Source organism: Bombina bombina, chromosome 9, assembly GCF_027579735.1.
Source record: "Bombina bombina isolate aBomBom1 chromosome 9, aBomBom1.pri, whole genome shotgun sequence".
Classification (NCBI taxonomy): Eukaryota; Metazoa; Chordata; class Amphibia; order Anura; family Bombinatoridae; genus Bombina; species Bombina bombina.
The window spans coordinates 255,387,858-255,408,404 of NC_069507.1; the positions used below are offsets into that span (position 1 = coordinate 255,387,858).

Below are 20,547 nucleotides of genomic sequence, written 5' to 3' on the forward strand. Positions count from 1 at the left end.
CATCCTGATTCAAGTGTCGTCTCTGTCAAAAGCAAGGGCTCATACGGACATTGTTCTAGCCTTTCTCAGATCTCACAGGTGGAAAGTGAACATAGAAAAAAGTTCTCTGTCCCCGTCAACAAGAGTTCCCTTCTTGGGAACGATAATAGTTTCCTTAGAAATTAAGGTTTTTCTGACAGAGGCCAGAAAATCAAAACTTCTAAGCTCTTGTCAGGTACTTCATTCTGTTCTTCTTCCTTCCATAGCGCAGTCCATGGAAGTAATAGGTTTGATGGTTGCGGCAATGGACATAGTTCCTTTTGCACGAATTCATCTAAGACCATTGCACCTGTGCATGCTCAGACAGTGGAATGGGGATTATACAGACTTGTCTCCGACGATACAAGTAGATCAAATAACCAGAGATTCACTCCGTTGGTGGCTGACCCTGGACAACCTGTCACAGGGAATGAGCTTCCGCAGACCAGAGTAGGTCATTGTCACGACCGACGCCAGTCTGGTGGGCTGGGGCGCGGTCTGGGAACCCCTGAAAACTCAGGGTCTATGGTTTCGGGAAGACTCTCTTCTCCCGATAAACATAATGGAACTGAGAGCGATATTCAATGCTCTCAAGGCTTGGCCTCGACTAGCAAAGGCCAAATTCATAAGGTTTCAATCAGACATCATGACGACTGTTACATATATCAACCATCAGGGGGTAACAAGGAGTTCCCTGGCGATGGAGGAGCATCCGGGGGAATGGGAACTCCATCTGGAAATCTTTGCCCAAATAACTCAATTATGGGGCATTCCAGACATGGTTCTGATGGCCTCTCGTCAGAACTTCATGGTCCCTTGTTACGGGTCCAAATCCAGGGATCCCAAGGCGACTCTATTGGATACAATAGTAGCACCTTGGATCTTCAACCTAGCTTATGTATTCCCACCGTTTCCTCTCATTCCCAGGCTGGTAGCCAGGATCAATCTGGAGAGGGCTTCGGTGACCTTGATAGTTCCTGTGTGGCCACGCAGGACTTGGTATGCAGACCTGGTGAATGTGCCATCGGCTCCACCATGGAAGCTACCTTTGAGACAGGACCTTCTTATTCAGGGTCCATTCGAACATCCGAATCTGGTTTTCCTCCAACTGACTGCTTGGAGTTTGAACGCTTGATTTTATCAAAGCGTGGGTTTTCAGATTCTGTAATAGATACTCTTATTCAGGCTAGAAAGCCTGTAACTAGAAAAATTTACCATAATATATGGAAAAAATATATCTGTTGGTGTGAATCTAAAGGATTCCCATGGAACAAGATAAAAATTCCTAAGATTCTTTCCTTTCTACAAGAAGGTTTGGAGAAAGGATTTTCTGCGAGTTCTCTGAAGGGACAGATCTCTGCTTTATCTGTTTTACTTCACAAAAGGCCGGCAGCTGTGCCAGACGTTTAAGCGTTTGTTCAGGCTCTGGTTAGAATCAAGCCTGTTTACAGACCTTTGACTCTTCCCTGGAGTCTTAATCTAGTTCTTTCAGTTCTTCAAGGGGTTCCGTTTGAACCCTTACATTCCGTAGATATTAAGTTATTATCTTGGAAAGTTTTGTTTTAGGTTGCAATTTCTTCCGCTAGAAGAGTTTCTGAGTTATCTGCTCTGCAGTGTTCTCCGCCCTATCTGGTCCATGCAGATAAGGTGGTTTTACGTACTGAGCCTGGTTTTCTTCCGAAGGTTGTTTCCAACAAAAATATTAACCAGGAGATAGTTGTACCTTCTTTGTGTCCGAATCCAGTTTCATAGAAGGAACGTTTGTTACACAATTTGGACGTTGTCCGTGCTCTAAAATTCTATTTAGATGCTACAAAGGATTTCAGACAAACATCTTCCTTGTTTGTTGTTTATTCTGGTAAAAGGAGAGGTCAAAAAGCAACTTCTACCTCTCTATCTTTTTGGCTTAAAAGCATCATCAGATTGGCTTATGAGACTGCCGGACGGCAGCCTCCTGAAAGAATCACAGCTCATTCCACTAGGGCCGTGGCTTCCACATGGGCCTTTAAGAACGAGGCTTCTGTTGATCAGATATGTAAGGCAGCGACTTGGTCTTCACTGCACACTTTTACCAAATTTTACAAATTTGATACTTTTGCTTCTTCTGAGGCTATTTTTGGGAGAAAGGTTTTGCAAACCGTGGTGCCTTCCATCTAGGTGACCTGATTTGCTCCCTCCCATCATCCGTGTCCTAAAGCTTTGGTATTGGTTCCCACAAGTAAGGATGACGCCGTGGACCGGACACACCTATGTTGGAGAAAACAGAATTTATGTTTACCTGATAAATTACTTTCTCCAACGGTGTGTCCGGTCCACGGCCCGCCCTGGTTTTTTAATCAGGTCTGATGATTTATTTTCTTTAACTACAGTCACCACGGTATCATATGATTTCTCCTATGCAAATATTCCTCCTTTACGTCGGTCGAATGACTGGGGAAGGCGGAGCCTAGGAGGGATCATGTGACCAGCTTTGCTGGGCTCTTTGCCATTTCCTGTTGGGGAGGAGAATATCCCACAAGTAAGGATGACGCCGTGGACCGGACACACCGTTGGAGAAAGTAATTTATCAGGTAAACATAAATTCTGTTTTTGTGGATCTTTATACAGTCCTGGCCAAAAGTTTTGAGAATTACACAAATATTAATTTTCACAAAGTCTGTGTTTTTAGATCTTTTTATCAGATGTTACTATGGTATACTGAAGTATAATTACAAGCAAAGGCTTTTATTGACAATTACATTAAATTTATGCAAAAAGTCAATATTTGCAGTATTGACCCTTCTTTTTCAAGACCTCTGCAATTCACCCTGGCATGCTATCAATCAACTTCTGGGCCACATCCTGACTGATGGCAGCCTATTCCTGCATAATCAATGCTTGGAGTTTGTCAGAATTTGTGGGCATTTTTTTGTTCACCCGCATCTTGAGGATTGACCACAAGTTCTCAATGTGATTAAGGTCTGGGGAGTTTCCTGGCATGGACCCAAAATTTTCGATGTTTTGTTCCCCAAGCTACTTAGTTATCAATTTTTTCTTATGGCAAGGTGCTTCATCATGCTGGAAAAGGCATTGTTCGTCACCAAACTGTTCTTGGATGGTTTGGAGAAGTTGTTCTTGGAGGATGTTTTTGTACCATTCTTTATTCATGGCTTTGTTCTTAGGCAACATTGTGAGTGAGCCCACTCCCTTGGCTGAGAAGCAACCCCACACATGAATGGTCTCTGAATGCTTTACTGTTGGCATGACACAGGACTGATGGTAGTGCTCACCCTTTCTTCTCAAAACAAGGTTTTTTCCAGATGTCCCAAACAATCAGAAAGGGGATTCATCAGAGAAAATTACTTTACCCCAGTCCTCAGCAGTGCAATCCCTGTAAATTTTGTAGAATATTAGTCTGTCCCTGATGTTTTTCCTGGAGAGAAGTGACTTTTTTGCTGCCCTTCTTGACACCAGGCCACCCTCCAAAAGTCTTCACCTCACTGTGCATGCAGATGCACTCACATCTGCCTACTGCCATTCCTGAGCAAGGTCTGCACTGGTGGTGTCCCGATGCCGCAGCTGAATCAACTATAGGAGACGGTCCTGGCGCTTGCTGGATTCTTTTGGGCGCCCTGAAGCCTTCTTTGCAACAAATGAATCTCTCCTTGAAGTTCTTGATGATCCAATAAATGGTTGATTTAGGTGCAATCTTAGTAGCAGCAATATCCTTGCCTGTGAATCCCTTTTTGTGCAAAGCAATGATGACTGCATGTGTTTCCTTGCTGGTAACCATGGTTAACAGAGGAGGAACAATTTTTCAAGCACCACCCTCCTTATAAAACTTACAGTCTGTTATTTAATCTCAATCAGCATGACAGAGTGGTCTCCAGCCTTGTCCTCGTTAACACTGACACACACCTGTGATAACGAGAGAATCACTGACATGATGTCAGCTGGTCCTTTTGTGGCAGGGCTGAAATGCAGTAGAAATGTTTTTTGGGGATTAAGTTTATTTTCATGGCAAAGAGGGACTTTGCAATTAATTGCAATTGATCTGTTCACTCTTTGTAACATTATTGAGTATATGCAAATTGCCATCATAAAAACTGAGGCAGCAGACTTTGTGAAAATGAATATTTGTGTCATTCTCAAAGCTTTTGGCCAGGACTGTACTAAAGTAACTCCCTCAGGCCGCCCACCACTGAACTTTTTTCTTTTCTTCATGAGGTGATGTTTCCACCTGTTATCCAATAGCTGTGCTAGTCATACGACACTCAAATCTAAAGACAATTTAATATTCTTCAAAAGTTAAAATAAAGTTTTTATTATTCTTAAGTGGTATTAATAATTTTAATATCTTCTCTGGAACTAACTGCTATGTATTAACATTTCCTAATTTTTGTCTTTTTCTTCTGCTTGGTTTTGCTCCAAAGTTTATTGTACAACTGTTATAAGTTTCTCTTCCTTTTTTTTTTTTTTTTTTTAAGAATTAACAACCGTCTTTACCCCTTTATTGCATTTACCAGATGTTTGATCTTGTTGTGTTTTTTGTTCTAATCCTTCAGTCACAGAAAAATAATTTTGGGAGAAATGTAGCTTTGCTGAATCTCCTGCCAAAGCGAGGCAAGAGGGCATTTGAAGTCTTCTGCAAAGTCCTAGAAGAAACTGGTCAGGAGCATTTATCTGAGCAATTGAAAGAGGAAGCTCAAACATTAAGGCTACAAGGAACAGTGAGTATGCAATAATTATTCACATCAATTCATGGCAGTGATACGTGGTTACTTTTATAATTATTCAAACTAAGGGCCTGATTATGGAAAAATCAGCTGAAGCCCCAAAATCAGTAGAGAATAAATAGCAGATCTTATTACCCACAAATGTTTTTCTATAAATTATAAATCTGATGTATCAACAATCCATGAATGAGCCTTGAAAAAGATACATTTTCCCCAGAAACCATGCACTAATATTTTGTCAGTCTTCTGCGTTACTTATTGCACTAGTAATTGGAACTGGACTACTTCTGCACTGTCTCCTAAAACTAATCTGCAAATCTTCCTGCAGGTTGCACAACCTCTGGTCAGAATGGAAATTGCTTTTTGGTGCATTACTTTGATAATAAATGTGAATCGAGAAATAAAAAAATACAAATGGATTTTCTTGGCGCACAGGCTGGGAACCGTTTGATTAAACACTAATATTGAGTTGATACAGTTGTTGATTGCACATCATTTGCTGTTTTCACTGCACTTTGGGGATACACACACTGAAAACCATTGATAGCCACGCTCATGCACTAATCAAGCAATCACTGTGTAGCATGTACAAGGGTGAGCCAAAACGGCTGCATATTTAAAGAGACGTTAAAAAGCTCATTTGTTATTTGTCTTTAAAGGGACAGAAAAGTCAAAATTAAAATTTCATGATTCAGATTGATCATGTTTTTTTAAACAACTTTTACTATTTACTTCTGTTAATAAATTTGCTTCTCTTTGTATTCTTTCTTGAAAACTAAACCTAGGTAGGCTGATAAGAGCCTAGGAGTGTGCACGTGTCTATGGCAGCAGTGCTTGTAACTATGTATAACACTTCTAGAAACAATGTTGCAAGCACTGCTGCCATATGGTTAAGACACGTGTATGCTCCTGAGATCACCTAGGATTACTCTTTAGCAGTTTAATTTTGACTTTACTGAGATAAACATACTAAGTAAAAAGCATTTGACGTATGTCCCTGGACTGCAATAAATTGCTAGCACACTTAAACTGTGTTTGGCATATCCTCTACAAAATATCCATTTCCCTCCAGATTTCATTAGATCAAGAAGTTTTGGCCGTAGCCTTGTCTACAGGGGATATACAAGCCCACACACTCACGAAATTGCAGGTTTTTAAAATGTAAACACAGAAATAAAAAAACTATTTAAATGTCAGACTTTTTTATCTGTAAAATGTGATCTTATAACAAACAGAGAAAAAAAACAAGGAACATTTCAAATACAAAAAAAAACTTCAACACCTTGATTGCATAGGTATTCACACCCTTTTGTAATGGGGGCTCTGGCTGTGTTCAGTTAATTAATCACATTGTAAATCATGCCTGTAGGTAGATAGCATTGACCCAGAATAAAGTCAGCTGTTGCTGTAGGATTTGCTTGAATGTTTGGGATTGTATCCTACTTTGAGCCATGGTCTTCGAAGAGCTAATTGTTGAAAAGTGCCAATCAGGAGAGATATATGAAAGACACTGGATGTACAATGAAGCACTGTCAAAACCATCATCACTAGGTGGAGAAAATGTGGCGCCATAGAGACATTGCAAAAATCAGGATGACCCTTCAAAGTTGATGAGGAGAAAATGTATCAGGGAGGCTACAAAGAGGCCAACAGCAACACTGCAGGAGCTTTAGGAATTGTTGGCAAGTTCCAGTCACTCCTTGCATATGACCACCATCTCTTGTATCCTGCACATGTCTAGGCTAAGGGATAGACAGAAACCTTTCTTACAAAAAGGAACATCCAGGCCTGTCTATATGACACCAAAAGACTAATTCAGTCATGTGCTATGGTCCTGACGCGGCCTAAATAGTTAAAGATATGTTTGGCGCAAAGCCAGTAAAGCTCATTATACAGGGAACACCATACTGACTTAAAAACATGGTGGTGGTAGCATCCTGCTTTGGGGCTGCTTCTCTTCAGCAGGGTCAAGGACTCTTGTAAAGATAGATGGGATAATGAATAGTGCTAAATATCTATATATTTTGGCACAAAACCTGCTTGCTTCTGTCAGAAAGTGAAGATGAAGAAGAATTTCACATTCTAACATGACAATGACCCAAAGGACACATGCAAGATGACTAAGACATGGCTTCAGAGAATGAAAATCCATTGGTCATGGAATGACCTCAATCCCATCAGAAATCTGTGCAGTGACCTAAAGTGAACTCTACACAGGGATTCCCTCACAATTTGAAGGAACTTAAACTTTTTTTGGAAAGTCTAGAAGTGCAAAGTTAATAAATACATATCTAAAAACTTTCTACTGTATTAAATGCAAAATGTGCTCCCACAAAGTATTAGTGCCGATTTATGCAATCAAGGTGTTGTATTATTATTTTATTATTATTTTAAATGTTCCCAATAATTAACTATTTTTTCTCTGGGTTTTTGTTTGTTGGAAGAAAAAGTCTGACATTTACATTGTTGTTATTTCTGTCTTTACATTCCAAAACCGTGCAATCACTGTAGATATTATAATTGCCTCTCTGTTAAAATATTGCTCAAAAATTGTACTGGTTTGGGTCACAAACTGCCAAATTTCAGCCAAACTCATTTATTCATTCAAAAGGTTTATGAGTAAAAAAAAAATGCAGCTATAGTATTTACATCCTTTTCCAGATACTAACAATAAATTGCTCTTATGGTTATTACATTTCTTTTTAAAGACACAATGAGTCCACGGATTTCATCCCTACTTGTGGGATATTCACCTCCTGGTCAGCAGGAGGAGGCAAAGAGCACCACAGCAGAGATACTATATATAGCTCCTCCTTTCCCTCCCACCCCAGTCATTCTCTTTGCCTACGTTAGTGATAGGAAGAGGTAAAGTGAGGTGTTAGATTAGATTCTTCAATCAAGAGTTTATTTTTAAAGTAGTGCCAGAGAGTGCTGCTTTGTTCTAGGGGGTAGCCGTAGTCCATATCAGTCTCTACAGGAGAGCTTTGGTGGCTTTAGAGCAATGGGAACTTGTGGGACATAATTCTCACTGCACCTCCCATACTAATGCTTGCCCTTACCAAGAAAATCTGAGGGATAATTACTCAGGATTTTTGTTTTCAATTATAGGTCCATGTGAGAGAGAGGACCTCACAAACCTGGGAACTGCCTTACTGTCCGGCAGGAGATAATGAAGTAAGTGCTAACTTTATTCTGGGGGTTGCAGAAGGAGACTCAGAAGAAAGTTGGGCACTTCATTTTATTCCTCATTGGATGTAATTTCCTTTTTAGATTCCCTTAGAGTATCAGGGGACACTTTGGGACAGTTAGACGCAGGCTCTGGGCCTGTTTGGCACATAGACTCTCATTTCATAGCTATATATAGAACAAGCTATTTATCAGATATAGAGCGTATAGTACTCACATTCTTATCTCCCGGCGGTTTGATTATAGCCGACCGGGAGATCTCATATTGACATAAGTGTTAACTTGGCATTTCCGTTGAGCGAGATATCAGAAGCTCAGTGTGAGGCAATGTACAGGATTTATGTTCTTATCTCCCGGCGATTTAATAATTGCCGACCAGGAGATCTCTTATGGCCACAGTTTAGGAGCTATGCTTGAGCGAGCTCAGTAATGATGATTCCACATTAGTTTATTTTTTCGGACTAGAAGCTGTTCAGTCCGTTGCTATACCCCCGAAGGCCTTTTTTTTTTTGCTAATGGCAACCGGGAGAGGATTCTGATAGCGCCCACGATTGGCGGAGTTATGTTTGGCGCCATTTTAGTTGCGCACATCTGTGTTTGTTCTTCCTGGTATCGGAAGATTTAGTAGAGAATGGTTCTCTCTTTAGGGTGAAGGTATTACTCCGGACAGTGTTTCAAAAGAGGCTTAGTCTGGAATATCTAACCCGTTTCTGCAAGAAGCACACATAAAATAAATCTACCTTTTAAGATTTAAAGTGACAGTAAAGTTTTTTTAGGCGCTACTTTTATTAAGGAATTTCAGCTGTTTAATGCTTATTTCATCATTGTGTCTTAGGATGGAACAAGAGCACACATAAAATAAAGTTACCTTTTAAGATTTAAAGTGACTATCGTTTTTTTAAGGTGTCAATTTTTATTAAATGATTGCACTCTTTTTCTGAACCTTATCCTTTCACGGCGTTTGCTGTTTAGGAGTCAGTTGACAATGGTCACATTATGCCACAAGTTTTTCCTATAGGGTCCACAAAATGTTATGGCCCACATGCAGTGACCCGCTTTTCCTCTCTCACTCCATCCGGAGTTACACTGTATTTCATACATTATTTGTTTTTCCCACGTGGAAGAAAACATTTCTAGAGGAATTATTTTCAATCGTTTAGGGCGATTGCTTCAGTTGTTGTTTTTCCGATTGGGTCTTCCCTGTGCCTGACGAAGGAAGATAGTTTGGGGTTATATGAGAGAGAGATTTCTCAGTCTCAGATAAATAATATCTTTATTTGACCATGAGGTTGTTTTTTCTTTCAGTTTTTCAGCTTGAACACCTTCATTCACATTCCCTATATTTTAATATATGTTTCCCATAGCCGATTCAGCTAAGGAGACTGGGCAAACATTCCCTAGGGTGGAAGGAGTAGTTCCAGCTTAGCTAAGAGACCTACTACGCCCTTAGAGGATAGTTGGTTTTTCTAAGGTCCTATGGACAAGGAATTACAAAGGGATATACACCAGGGCTTATAATGACAACCAGAGTGTACTTTGCTACCGTCTCTAGTGCGATGGCATATTGATTTGATGCGATGCGTGGTCTGATACTAAGTCAGAATCTCCCCTGGATATAATCCAGGATAGGATAAAAGCTTTCAGATTGGCTAATTCCTTTATTTAAATTTCTTCCCTTCAAGTTTTCAAACTGGGAGCATAGGTTTCAAGTTTCTCTGTTCTAGCTCACAGAGATTTATAGTTAGAGCCTTGCTCTTCAGATGTATGCTGTAAGTCTAAGCTTTTAGCGATTCCTTATAAGGAAATGACAGAGACAGCATGAAGGACATGCCCCCGATCCGAGATCGGATCTTGTAGGGGGCAGACTTTCCGTCTTCACTCAGGCTTGGGTTCGAAATGTTCAGGATCCCTGGGCAATAGAAAATAGTGCCCCAGGGATACAAATTAGAGTTCAAAAGTTTTCCTCCCAGAGGCAGTTTTCTGCTTTCAGGAATTTCTGCAGATCAGACAAGAGGAGAGGCGTCCTTACACTGCGTAGGAGACCTCTCAGACCTGGGAGTGATTGTTCCAGTTCCAATACAGGTACAGGTTCCGGGTTTTTTTTATCACAATTGGTTTCTGGTTCCCAAAGAAGAGAGAGTTTTTCAGACCACTTTTTAGATCTCAAGAGTCTAAACTAAGTTCTTAGTGTACCGTTCTTCGTGATGGAAACTATTTGTTCCATTCTTTCCTTGATCCAAGAGGGTCAATTTATGACAACAATGGATTTAAAAGATGTGTACATTCATGCGCCATTCTCAAGAATCGTCGCAAGTTCTAAGGTTTGCCTTTTTGGACAAATGCTTCCAGTTCGTGGCTCTTCCTTTTGGTCTTGCCACAGCTCTCAGAGTTTTCACAAGACTTCACACAGACATGGTGTTATCCTTTCCGCAATCTCATGGTGGATGAAGTTTCTTAGTACCAAGCACAAGGGTAACTTTCTTGGGTACCTTAATAGTTCCTTAGCGATTACCGAGGTAGCCAAGATTATCCGGTGGGCGGAGGCCCATTCTTGTCATCTGTCAGCGATCCATATCCCAGGGGTGGACAACTGGGAGGCGGACTTTCTGAGCAGACAGACTTTTCATCCGGGAGAGTGGGAACTCCATCCGGAAGTGTTCTCCAACCTGGTTCTCAAATGGGGTCGGCCAGAGTTGGATCTCATGGCATCTCGTCAGAATGCCAAGCTCCTGAAATACGGGTCAAGGTCCAGGGATCCCCAGGCAGAACTGATAGATGCTCTGGCGGTTCCTTGGTCCTTCAATCTTGCATACCTATTTCCTCCGTTTGCGCTTCTTCCTTGAGTCATTGCTCGAATCAAACAGGAGAGGGTATCTGTGATACTCATTGCTCCTGCGTGGCCTCGCAGGATTTGGTATGTAGATCTGGTGGCCATGTCATCCCTGCAACCTTGGAGACGTCAGTTGAGGAAGGTCCTTCTCATTCAAGGGCCCTTCCTTCACCCAAATCTAGTTTCTTTGAAGCTGACTGCTTGGAGATTGAACGCTTATTCCTATCCAAGCGGGGGTTTTCTGATTCAGTCATAAAGACCATGATCCAGGCTCGTAAACCTGTGACTAGAACGATTTTCCATAAGATATGGCGTAAATGTCTTTATTGATGTTAATCCAAGGGCTACTCATGGAGTAGAGGGAGAAGGGTTTATCAGCAAGTTCCCTAAAGGGTCAGATCGCTGCCTTATCTATTTTGTTACACAAACGTCTGACGGATGTCCCACATGTTCAATCCTTTTGTGAGGCTTTGGTTAGAATCAGGCCTGTGTTTAAACCAATTACTCCTCCATGGAGTCTGAATTTAGTTCTTAAAGTTCTTCAAGGGGTTCCGTTTGAGCCTATGTATTCCTTATATATTAAGTTGTTATCTTGGAAATTTTTATTTCTTGTTCCCATTTCTTCAGCTCGAAGAGTGTCTGAGCTTTCAGCATTACAATACAATTCACCTTACCTTATTTTTTCATTCGGATAAGATAGTTTTTCGTACTAAACTAGGGTTCCTTCCTAAGGTTTTTTCAGACAGAAACATTAATCAGGAGATTGTTGTTCCTTGCTTGTGTCCTAATCCTTCTTCTCAAAAGGAACGTTTTTTGCACAATTTGGACGTGGTCCGTGCTTTGAAATTTTATTTGCAAGCTACTAAGGACTTTCGTCAGTTGTCTTCTTTGTCATTTTCTCTGGAAAATGTGAGGGTCAGAAAGCTACGGCTACCTCTCTTTCTTTTTCGCTGAAGAGTATAATCCGTTTTGCATATGAGACTGCTGGACAGCAGCCTCCTGAAAGGGTTACGGCTCATTCCACTAGGGCTGTAGCTTCCTCATGGGCATTCAGAAATGAAGCTTCTGTAGAACAGATTTGCAAGGTTGCAACTTGGTCCTCTCTTCACACTTTTTCTAAATTTTACAAATTTGATACTTTTGCCTCGGGTGAGGCTGTTTTTGGGAGAAAGGTTCTTCAAGCAGTGGTGCCTTCCGTTTAGGTTCCCTGTCTTGTCCCTCCCTTATCATCCGTGTACTCTAGCTTTGGTATTGTATCCCACAAGTAAGGATGAAATCCGTGGACTCATCGTGTCTTTAAAAAGAAAAGAAAATTTATGCTTACCTGATAAATGTATTTCTTTTTAGACACGATGAGTCCACGGCCCGCCCTGTTCTCTGAGACAGGTTATTAATTTTTTGTAAACTTCAGACACCTCTGCACCTTGGCTTTTTCCTTTCTCTTACTAACTTCGGTCGAATGACTGGAGTGGGAGGGAAGGGAGGAGCTATATATAGCAGCTCTGCTGTGGTGCTCTTTGTATCCTCCTGAATATCCCACAAGTAGGGATGAAATCCGTGGACTCATCGTGTCTAAAAAGAAATAAATTTATCAGGTAAGCAGAATTTTTTTTTTTTTGTTAACCCCTTACATAAGTATTATTGTATTAATATACATAAACTATCCCTTTTTTATTTTTTATGATGCAGCTAGACTCAACAGCTCTAAAGCTAAGAAAACTCTGGTGAATTTTGCATCACAGCCAGTTTACAGCTTTATCCTCCTTTTATCTCATACAGTACTTTTACCTTTTGTCCAGCCAATTATAGTTACTCTACAGAGGGGAAGCCAGCGCTTCATTATAAGGATAGCAGAGCAATACTGGTGCGCTCCAGCATAGCAAAGCAGATATCCAGTAGGGACAGGTGAATGTGTTTATATTCGAATGTTAGAACGAATGTTATTGTAGAAATTTGATTTACATAATAGAATGTTTATTAAAACGAATATTCTTAAAAATTCTATTATCGAATGTTATTTACAGTTTTCTAATGTCACTTTTGAATTCAAATGTGACATTCGAATGTCACATTCAAATTTGAATATTAAATTTATCAAGCACAGTTGTAGACTAGAAATACTATTTCGAATTTGAATGTGACATTCGAATTTGAATATTACATTTATAAAATACAGTATTAGACTAGAAATACTCATTCGAATGTGACATTTAAATTAGAATGTAGCATTCAAATTAGAATGTTACATTTATTAAACACAGTTGTAGACTAGAAATACTATTTTGAATTCGAATGTTACATTCGAATGTCACATTCAAATTCAAATATTACATTTCGAAATTGAATGAATACATAGCTAAACATTCTATTATTCGAACGAATAATTTCGATTTTTTTAAAAAAATTTGAAAATAGAATGTTATATAAACATTCTAAATTCTATTTGAACGAATGTATCAAAATTCGTTTTAAATATCACATTTTTAGAAACATTCGCCCATCCCTAATATCTAGGCACTAGAATGTATATGTTTAAAGCAAAATAGACTTTACTTATGAATTACTAATTATATGTTCACATGACATAACTTATAATGTATTCTTGTTTTTCCTTGTAGCATAGACCGTTGCAATTATCAGTGCCAGAAACCTCTTCAAACGGACATTGCTGGAGAGGTAAGACTTAGGAATTTTATTTGACTACTGTTGAGAAACCCTTTTTATATGCCATAAATAGAATTAAAAGGATGTTACAGTCATCTTATCACTGATGCTTCTTTAAGAGTCCTGTGAGAACTCAATTGATGATGGTGATGGTCCTATATCCGTACCGCTGTGCAGTGTTGATTTCTATCTATCTCACCAGAAACAGGTAAAATAACTTATAATAAAATCTTTTATATGTATATTAAAAAACAACAACATTATTACAATACAAAATGCGCTGTTTTTACATTGTATAGGGGTGTAGCTGTGTTTTCTACACTTGGTTACATAGTTCAATCAATATTCTCACTCATTTTTACTCCATGGGGTGTTTAATCGTAAACCACTTTTTCCGTTTCAAGAATGCTTTGGAAAATTGTTACTTTAAGACACATTATGGCTTATTTGGTTTATGTTTTCTATGCTTTTGCTTTATCTCTTTCGAGTTTGTTCTTTAATATTCTCTATTTCTCTGTGGTTTTTTTTTACAGGCGTACAGAATGTGTTCACGTCCACGTGGCCTGGCCCTGATCATTAGTAACGTCTCTTTCTCTTCACCTGACTTGGATTTCAGGTCTGGGGGAAATGTGGATTCTGATTCTTTAAATCAGTTGTTTTCCCAGCTGGGATATCAAGTTGTTGTCCATAATAATCTCACCGCTCAGGTAATACTTTTGAAGTTCATTAAAAAGGATCAATTGTTTTGTTCGATGTGTTTGCATCATATAAAATCTACCTTTTGTAAGAGTCATATGCGTCTGGCTGAGTATTTAAAAAAGATTGTAGAGGGGACAGGCAGATAATGGGATGTCATTAATGCTGCAGAATCTAGGCTAGACAAGACTAGTGGGTTGGTGTTTTTGTTTTGTCTTTAGTGATAAAAGGGTGAATTCAGAAATGTCAAACCCTTCTGCTCACATTTACATAACAAGTACTTGGCAACTACAAGTGAAAATTCAATTCTGGGATGTGTAATTTATGGGGGTCCATTTTAGTGCTCTATAATATTAGAACATCCTGGGAGAAACTGCAAAGAGACTGTTTGTGCCCTGGGTAAAGAGGGGGTGATTTTGGCGAATCCGAGATAGATTTGTGTGTCCTCCGCATATACACTAGGTAGTACTAGAACCCAAATGGTACATTTTCCCGGAGAAGATGTAATGATGGAGAAGAGCATAGTGTCCAAAACTGAGACTTGTACTCTTATGAAAAGTCACATGTGATCAGAGGATGTTCCTCCTGAAATACAAGTGGTTGTATAAGACGCAAATCATAAAAGAGACGTATTTTAAATACTAAAAGAGTCAGTCTGCTAGAGACTGACTCCAATGTCCAATGTGCTGTTAAAAGGTTTAAACAATCAGCAGACAGAAGTGTCTGTGTACTTCTGCAATAAGTAGCTTTTTAATACCTTTCTGAATACCTAGAATTATACTTCTGACTTGTTTGATAATTCTACAGATAAGTAAAGCTTTATCAATTTGGGAGCGGACAGGATTTAGAGATTGTGAACGCGCTTGCACTTGATTGCAAATTGTGGAGCAGATATGTTCCCCCATATTTATCATTGCACGGCAGAAAACCGCTCCCCTACCCTTACACAACCAATTGCGTGAGATTAGGGCTTGTCAATCACCCTGGTCAGAATAAATCCGGGTTGATATTCATCTGCCAACTGCAGTTTGGTGGAGAGAGTATCTATCTAGCTATCTATTTAGGTATCTCTTCAACAATGAATAACATGAGAATGACACAAATTTGATAATAGAAGTAAATTGGAAACTTTTTAAAAATTGTATTCTCTATCTGAATCATGAAAAGAACATATTTGGGTTGCATGTCTAAGTTGCATATTTCAAATATTGAGGTCAAAATAGGTAAGAAAAGGATCAACAGTGAAAGGTTAGTTTGCTGAATGATATTCTGCTTTATAAATGGAGTTTAACGGCTATACAGTTGTTTTTCTGTTTATAGTCTCTTTATATAGTTTATGACATCAGGATTAGATAACATATTTTTCCTGGTGTTGGGTTTTTTCTGTTTATTTTAGCTGTCTCACTCTTGTGTATGTTCTCTCTTGTCAGGAAATCGTCTCTGAGCTGAAGGAATTCTCTATGAGGCGGGAGCACACAAAGCTGGATTCCTGCTTGGTATCGCTTCTTTCTCACGGGGTAGATGGTGCTGTTTATGGTGCTGATGGCAAATTGGTCCAGGTGAGACAATGATCAAAGTGTGAATTAGCTTTTTTCAGTTCCAGCGACACTAAAGCCAGTTAATGTGATGGTGGAAGTTCGTAACCTCACAGTCTGTTTTGTGTCACAGCTGCAGGACGTGTTTGCAAGTCTCGATAACGCTCACTGTCCGCAGCTTCAGAACAAACCCAAGATGTTCTTCATTCAGGCCTGTCGTGGCGGTGAGTGAGCTGCAGAGGCCATTTATTTACTCATTTATTTAAGCGTCGCAGCCTGCTGAATGGTGTTAGAAGGAACACGGTTTTATTGCTGCATCAATAATTGTAGTTAAAATCAGCAGTTCTTTGAGTACATTACTTTTTAATTAGACAAACCTGTTTGTTTTGAAACAAATTTCCTTCTTTTTTTTTTAATTACTGTGATAATGATAGACTTCCCATGATTTTGTTTGACAATAACATTTTCATAAATATATAGTCCTCAAACTTTCACCTATGCTTTCTTAAAGGGACATGAAACTCAACATGTTTCTTTCATGATTCAGATCGAGCATGTTATAAACAACGTTTAATTTACTTAAAATGTTCTTCGTTCTCTTAGTATCTTATGTTAAAAAGCAGGGGCATAAGCTCAGGAGCGTGCACGTGTCTTTAGCACTATATGGAAGCAGTTTTGGAAGAATGTTATCCATTTGCAGGAGCACTAGAGGGCAGCACTGTTTAATGCCATGTAGTGATCCAGACAACTACCTACCTGCAACAAAGCATACTATGGGAATGAGGCAAATTTTATAATAGAAGTAAATTGGAAACTTTTTTTTAAATTGTATTCTCTGTTTAAATCACAAAAGAACATTTTTGGATTTCATATCCTTTAATATAAACATAAGAGTACTAAATATGTCTCTGTGGAAATCTCCCAAACATTTAGGTATAAAATGCTGGTGAGTAATTGAAACAAATATCTTATTATTATATTAAAGGGACATAACACCCCAAAAAATGTATTTCATGATTCAGATAGAGCGGCCAATTTGAAACAACTTGAAAGGTGTTTAACATTGTATTTTCTATCTGAATCATGAAAGAACATTTTTGGGTTTAATGCCCCTTTTAACCCCTGAAGGACCAAGGACGTACAAGGTACGTCCTACAAAAACTGTCACTTAATGACCAAGGATGTACCCTGTACGTCCTCAGGGGTTTGAAGCGCTGGAAGCAATCGTGATCGCTTTCAGCTGCTTTTGGGGTATTGCAGTAATGCCTCGATATTGAGGCATCCTGCAATACCCTTTTATTTCTAATGACACGGTGAGTCCATGGATCATCTATAATTACAATTGGGAATATCACTCCTGGCCAGCAGGAGGATGCAAAGAGCACAGCAGCAAAGCTGTTAAATATCACCTCCCTTCCCTCCAACCCCAGTCATTCTCTTTGCCTACGTTAAGAGCAAGGAAGTGGTAAAGTTTAGGTGTCTGGAAGAAGATTCTTCAATCAAGATTTTATTATTTTTCAGCAGTGCAAGTTTGTTCTGCTTTCTCCTGGGGTGTAGCTGTAGCCCATGTCAGTCTCTTCAGTAGAGCAGTGGTGGCTTTTAAACAATTGAGAACTTGTGGGGTATAATCCTCACTGCGCCTCCCAATTAGTTAATGCTGCCTTAATTTGAAAGCCTGAGTAAGATTACTCAGTCTTTGTCTTTTTCCACAGGTCCATGTGAGGGAGCATGCCTCTTAAACCTAGTGAGCTTCCCTGCTGCCTGGCAGATTACATTGAGGTAAGTGCTATTTTTATTTTTATGAGCAGTATAAGGAAATATATGGCACTTTAATGCTTCACTTGGATGGGACACCAGATACATTGCTCCTATTGAGTTAAGGGGATAATGTAAGGCAGTGTTTGCAGGCACTGGGGACGAGGAGACATAGGCTCAGTTAGTATGTTCCGGTCTAGAGGTGGTGTGTTTTCACTTGCTCCCAGCGGATTTACTTCAGAGAAAACAATCATGCCGGCCTGGAGGTTAGTTTTGGTTACACCCACGATGGGCGGGGCTAGCTGAGGCAGGAAAGGTTTCTGTTGCGCGCCTTTTCTCTACACTTCCTGTGTTCCGGAGGGCAGTTTATGTACTACGTTCACCAGACATTTGGTGCAATGCTCTGGATTGAGTCCAGAATTCATCTAACAATAGTATCTCTGGTATCCAGCAGGGCAGGTAGGCACCTCAGCTAAGCTGAGGTGTAGAGGCAGTCCAGGGTGTTTGAGAACAACTTTTTCATGTTTTTGCATTAAAAAATAAAGCAGTTACATTTTAAATTTAAAGGGTCAGTAACGTTTTTTTTTGTGTGTGTGAATTTCAGATTAAAAAATAAGTATATTTATTTCTAATTTGTTCAATTCTGGGTAAAGATGGACCAGGAGGCCCTGCAAAATGTTACTTGTACTTTGTTTTGATGCTAACGTGGAACCACCAATCCCTTTCTGTTCCTCATGTATTGAGAGAACATTGAACATTGTCTAAGGCGGATGCTGTTGAGGGGTCTCCTGACAATGTTCAAGATATGCCGCAGTTTTCTCCTCAAGTGTCCCAAATTTTATCGTCCACTCATTCAGTGCCCTGCGCTTCCTCTCAAACTCCACCTGGAGTTACGTTGCAAGACATTGATACCCTCATGTCTTCTGCGGTATCTGATGCGCTGTCTGCCTTTCCTATGCTGCAGGGAAAGCGCAAGAGAAAATCTATGGATTCAGTGAGTAATGTTTCTGACACAGTAGTAGCTATTCCGAAGGTTCCTTCCCAGAAATCTAAGGAGTAGGATATTTCAGTAGCATCTGAGGCGGAAATCTCAGACTCAGACAGTGTAATTCCTTCTTCTGATGCTGAACACCTCGGTTTGTTACTTAAGGAGGTGTTAGCTACCTTGGATGACTCCGACACTACTGTCGTAGTCAATCCTAAGAAGTCTAGCAAGCTAAACAAGTATTTTGATGTACCTTCCATGGTGGAGGCTTTCCCTGTACCAGATCGGGCTACAGAAATTATTGCTAAGGAATAGGAGAGATCAGTTATCCCTTTTTCTCCATCCCCCTATTTTTAAGAAGATGTTCCCTATTGCTGACTCTATCAAGGAGTCTTGGCAGATGGTTCCTAAGGTGGAAGAGGCAATTTCCACTTTGGCTAAGAGAACCACTATTCCCATAGAGGATAGTTGTTCCTTTAAGGATCCTATGGATAAGAAGTTTGAGGGGTTGCTCAAAAAGATGTATGTACACCAGGGTTTACAATGGCAACCTGCGGTGTGTATTGCTACTGTCACTAGTGCAGCGGCATACTGGTTTGATGCTTTTGTCTGATTCTATTCAGAAAGACACTCCCCTTGAAGAGATCCAGGACAGGATCAAGGCCCTTAAGTTGGCCAATTCTTTTATTACGGATGCTTCCCTACAGTTTATCAAGCTGGGAGCAAAGATTTTTGGTTTTGCCGTTCTGGCCCGCAGAGCCTTATGGTTGAAATCCTGGTCTGCGGATGTTTCGTCTAAGCTTTTGGCGATTCCCTACAAGAGTAAGACCTTGTTTGGGCCGTGCTTGGCTGAAATGATTTCTGACATTATGGGGGGAAAGGGTCATTTCATCCCTCAGGATAAGAGAAATAAACAGAAGGGACGTCAGAGTAATTTTCGTTCCTTTCGAAACTTCAAAGGTAAGCCTTCCTCTCCCTCTGCCAAGCAAGATCAGTCCAAGCCTTCCTGGAGGACCAACCAGTCTTGGAACAAGGGGAAACAATCTAAGAAGCCCGCTAATGACTCAGTCAGCATGAAGGGTCTGCCCCCGATCAAGGACCGGATCATGTGGGGGCAGACTCTCCTTCGTTCAGACCTAGGTTTGGGATGTTCCGGAACCCTGGGCGGTGGACATCGTGTCCCAAGGATACAAACTGGAGTTCAAGACTTTTCCTCCCAGGGGCAGATTTCTGCTCTCAAGATTATCTGTAGACCAGATAAAAAGAGAGGCGTTTTTACACTGTGTTCGAGACCTTTCCGCTCTGGGAGTGATAAGTTCCTGTTCCAATGCAGGAACAGGGTCTGGAATTTTACTCCAATCTGTTTGTGGTTCCCAAAAAGAGTGAACTTTCAGACCAATTTTAGATCTCAGAAGTCTAAACAAGTTCCTCAGAGTATCGTCCTTCAAGATGGAAACTATTCGTTCCATTCTTCCCTTGGTTCAAGATGGTCAATTCATGACAACAGTAGATTTAAAGGATGCGTACCTGCATGTTCCTATCCACAAGGATCATCACAAGTTTCTGAGGTTCGCTTTTATAGACAAACACTTCCAGTTTGTGGCTCTTCCATTCGGCCTTGCCACAGCTCCCAGAATTTTTTCAAAGGTTCTGAGATCCATGTTGGCAGTGCTCCAGTTGCGGGGCATTGCAGTGGCGTCTTATCTGTACGACATTCTGGTTCAGGTGCCATCCTTTTAACAAGTGAACTCCCACACAGAGATGTTACCCTTTCTGCTTTCTCACGGATTGAAGGTGAATTTGGGAAAGAGTTCCTTAATTCCAGCTACAAGGGTAGTGTTCCTGGGAACCATAATAGATTCCCTATCAATGAAAATATTTCTGACAGAGGTCAGAAAATCAAAGGTCTTTGATTCTTGTCTGACCCTTCAGTCCTCTCCTCGGCCGTCAGTGGCTCAATGCATGGAGGTGATCGGTTTAATGGTAGTCGCCATGGACATCATTCCGTTTGCCCGTTTCCACCTCAGGCCTCTGCAGTTATGCATGCTCAGGCAATGGAACAGGGATTATGCGGACCTGTCTCCGCGAATTCTTCTGGATAAGGTGACAAGAGATTCTCTTTCTTGGTGGCTGTCTCAGAATCATCTTTCCCAGGGAACCTGC

General features: G+C 40.3%; 1 protein-coding gene across 1 annotated transcript in view; it reads left to right on the forward strand.

Moving 5' to 3' along the window:
* Positions 1 to 20,547, forward strand: part of CASP2 (caspase 2) — a 119,856-nt gene that overhangs the window by 39,710 nt on the left and 59,599 nt on the right. Inside the window, exons 3-8 of the mRNA XM_053692780.1 lie at positions 4,563 to 4,727; positions 13,368 to 13,425; positions 13,533 to 13,621; positions 13,947 to 14,120; positions 15,540 to 15,668; positions 15,778 to 15,868. Of these exons, the coding sequence (XP_053548755.1) occupies positions 4,563 to 4,727; positions 13,368 to 13,425; positions 13,533 to 13,621; positions 13,947 to 14,120; positions 15,540 to 15,668; positions 15,778 to 15,868 (706 nt within the window). The remainder of the gene's footprint in view (positions 1 to 4,562; positions 4,728 to 13,367; positions 13,426 to 13,532; positions 13,622 to 13,946; positions 14,121 to 15,539; positions 15,669 to 15,777; positions 15,869 to 20,547) is intronic.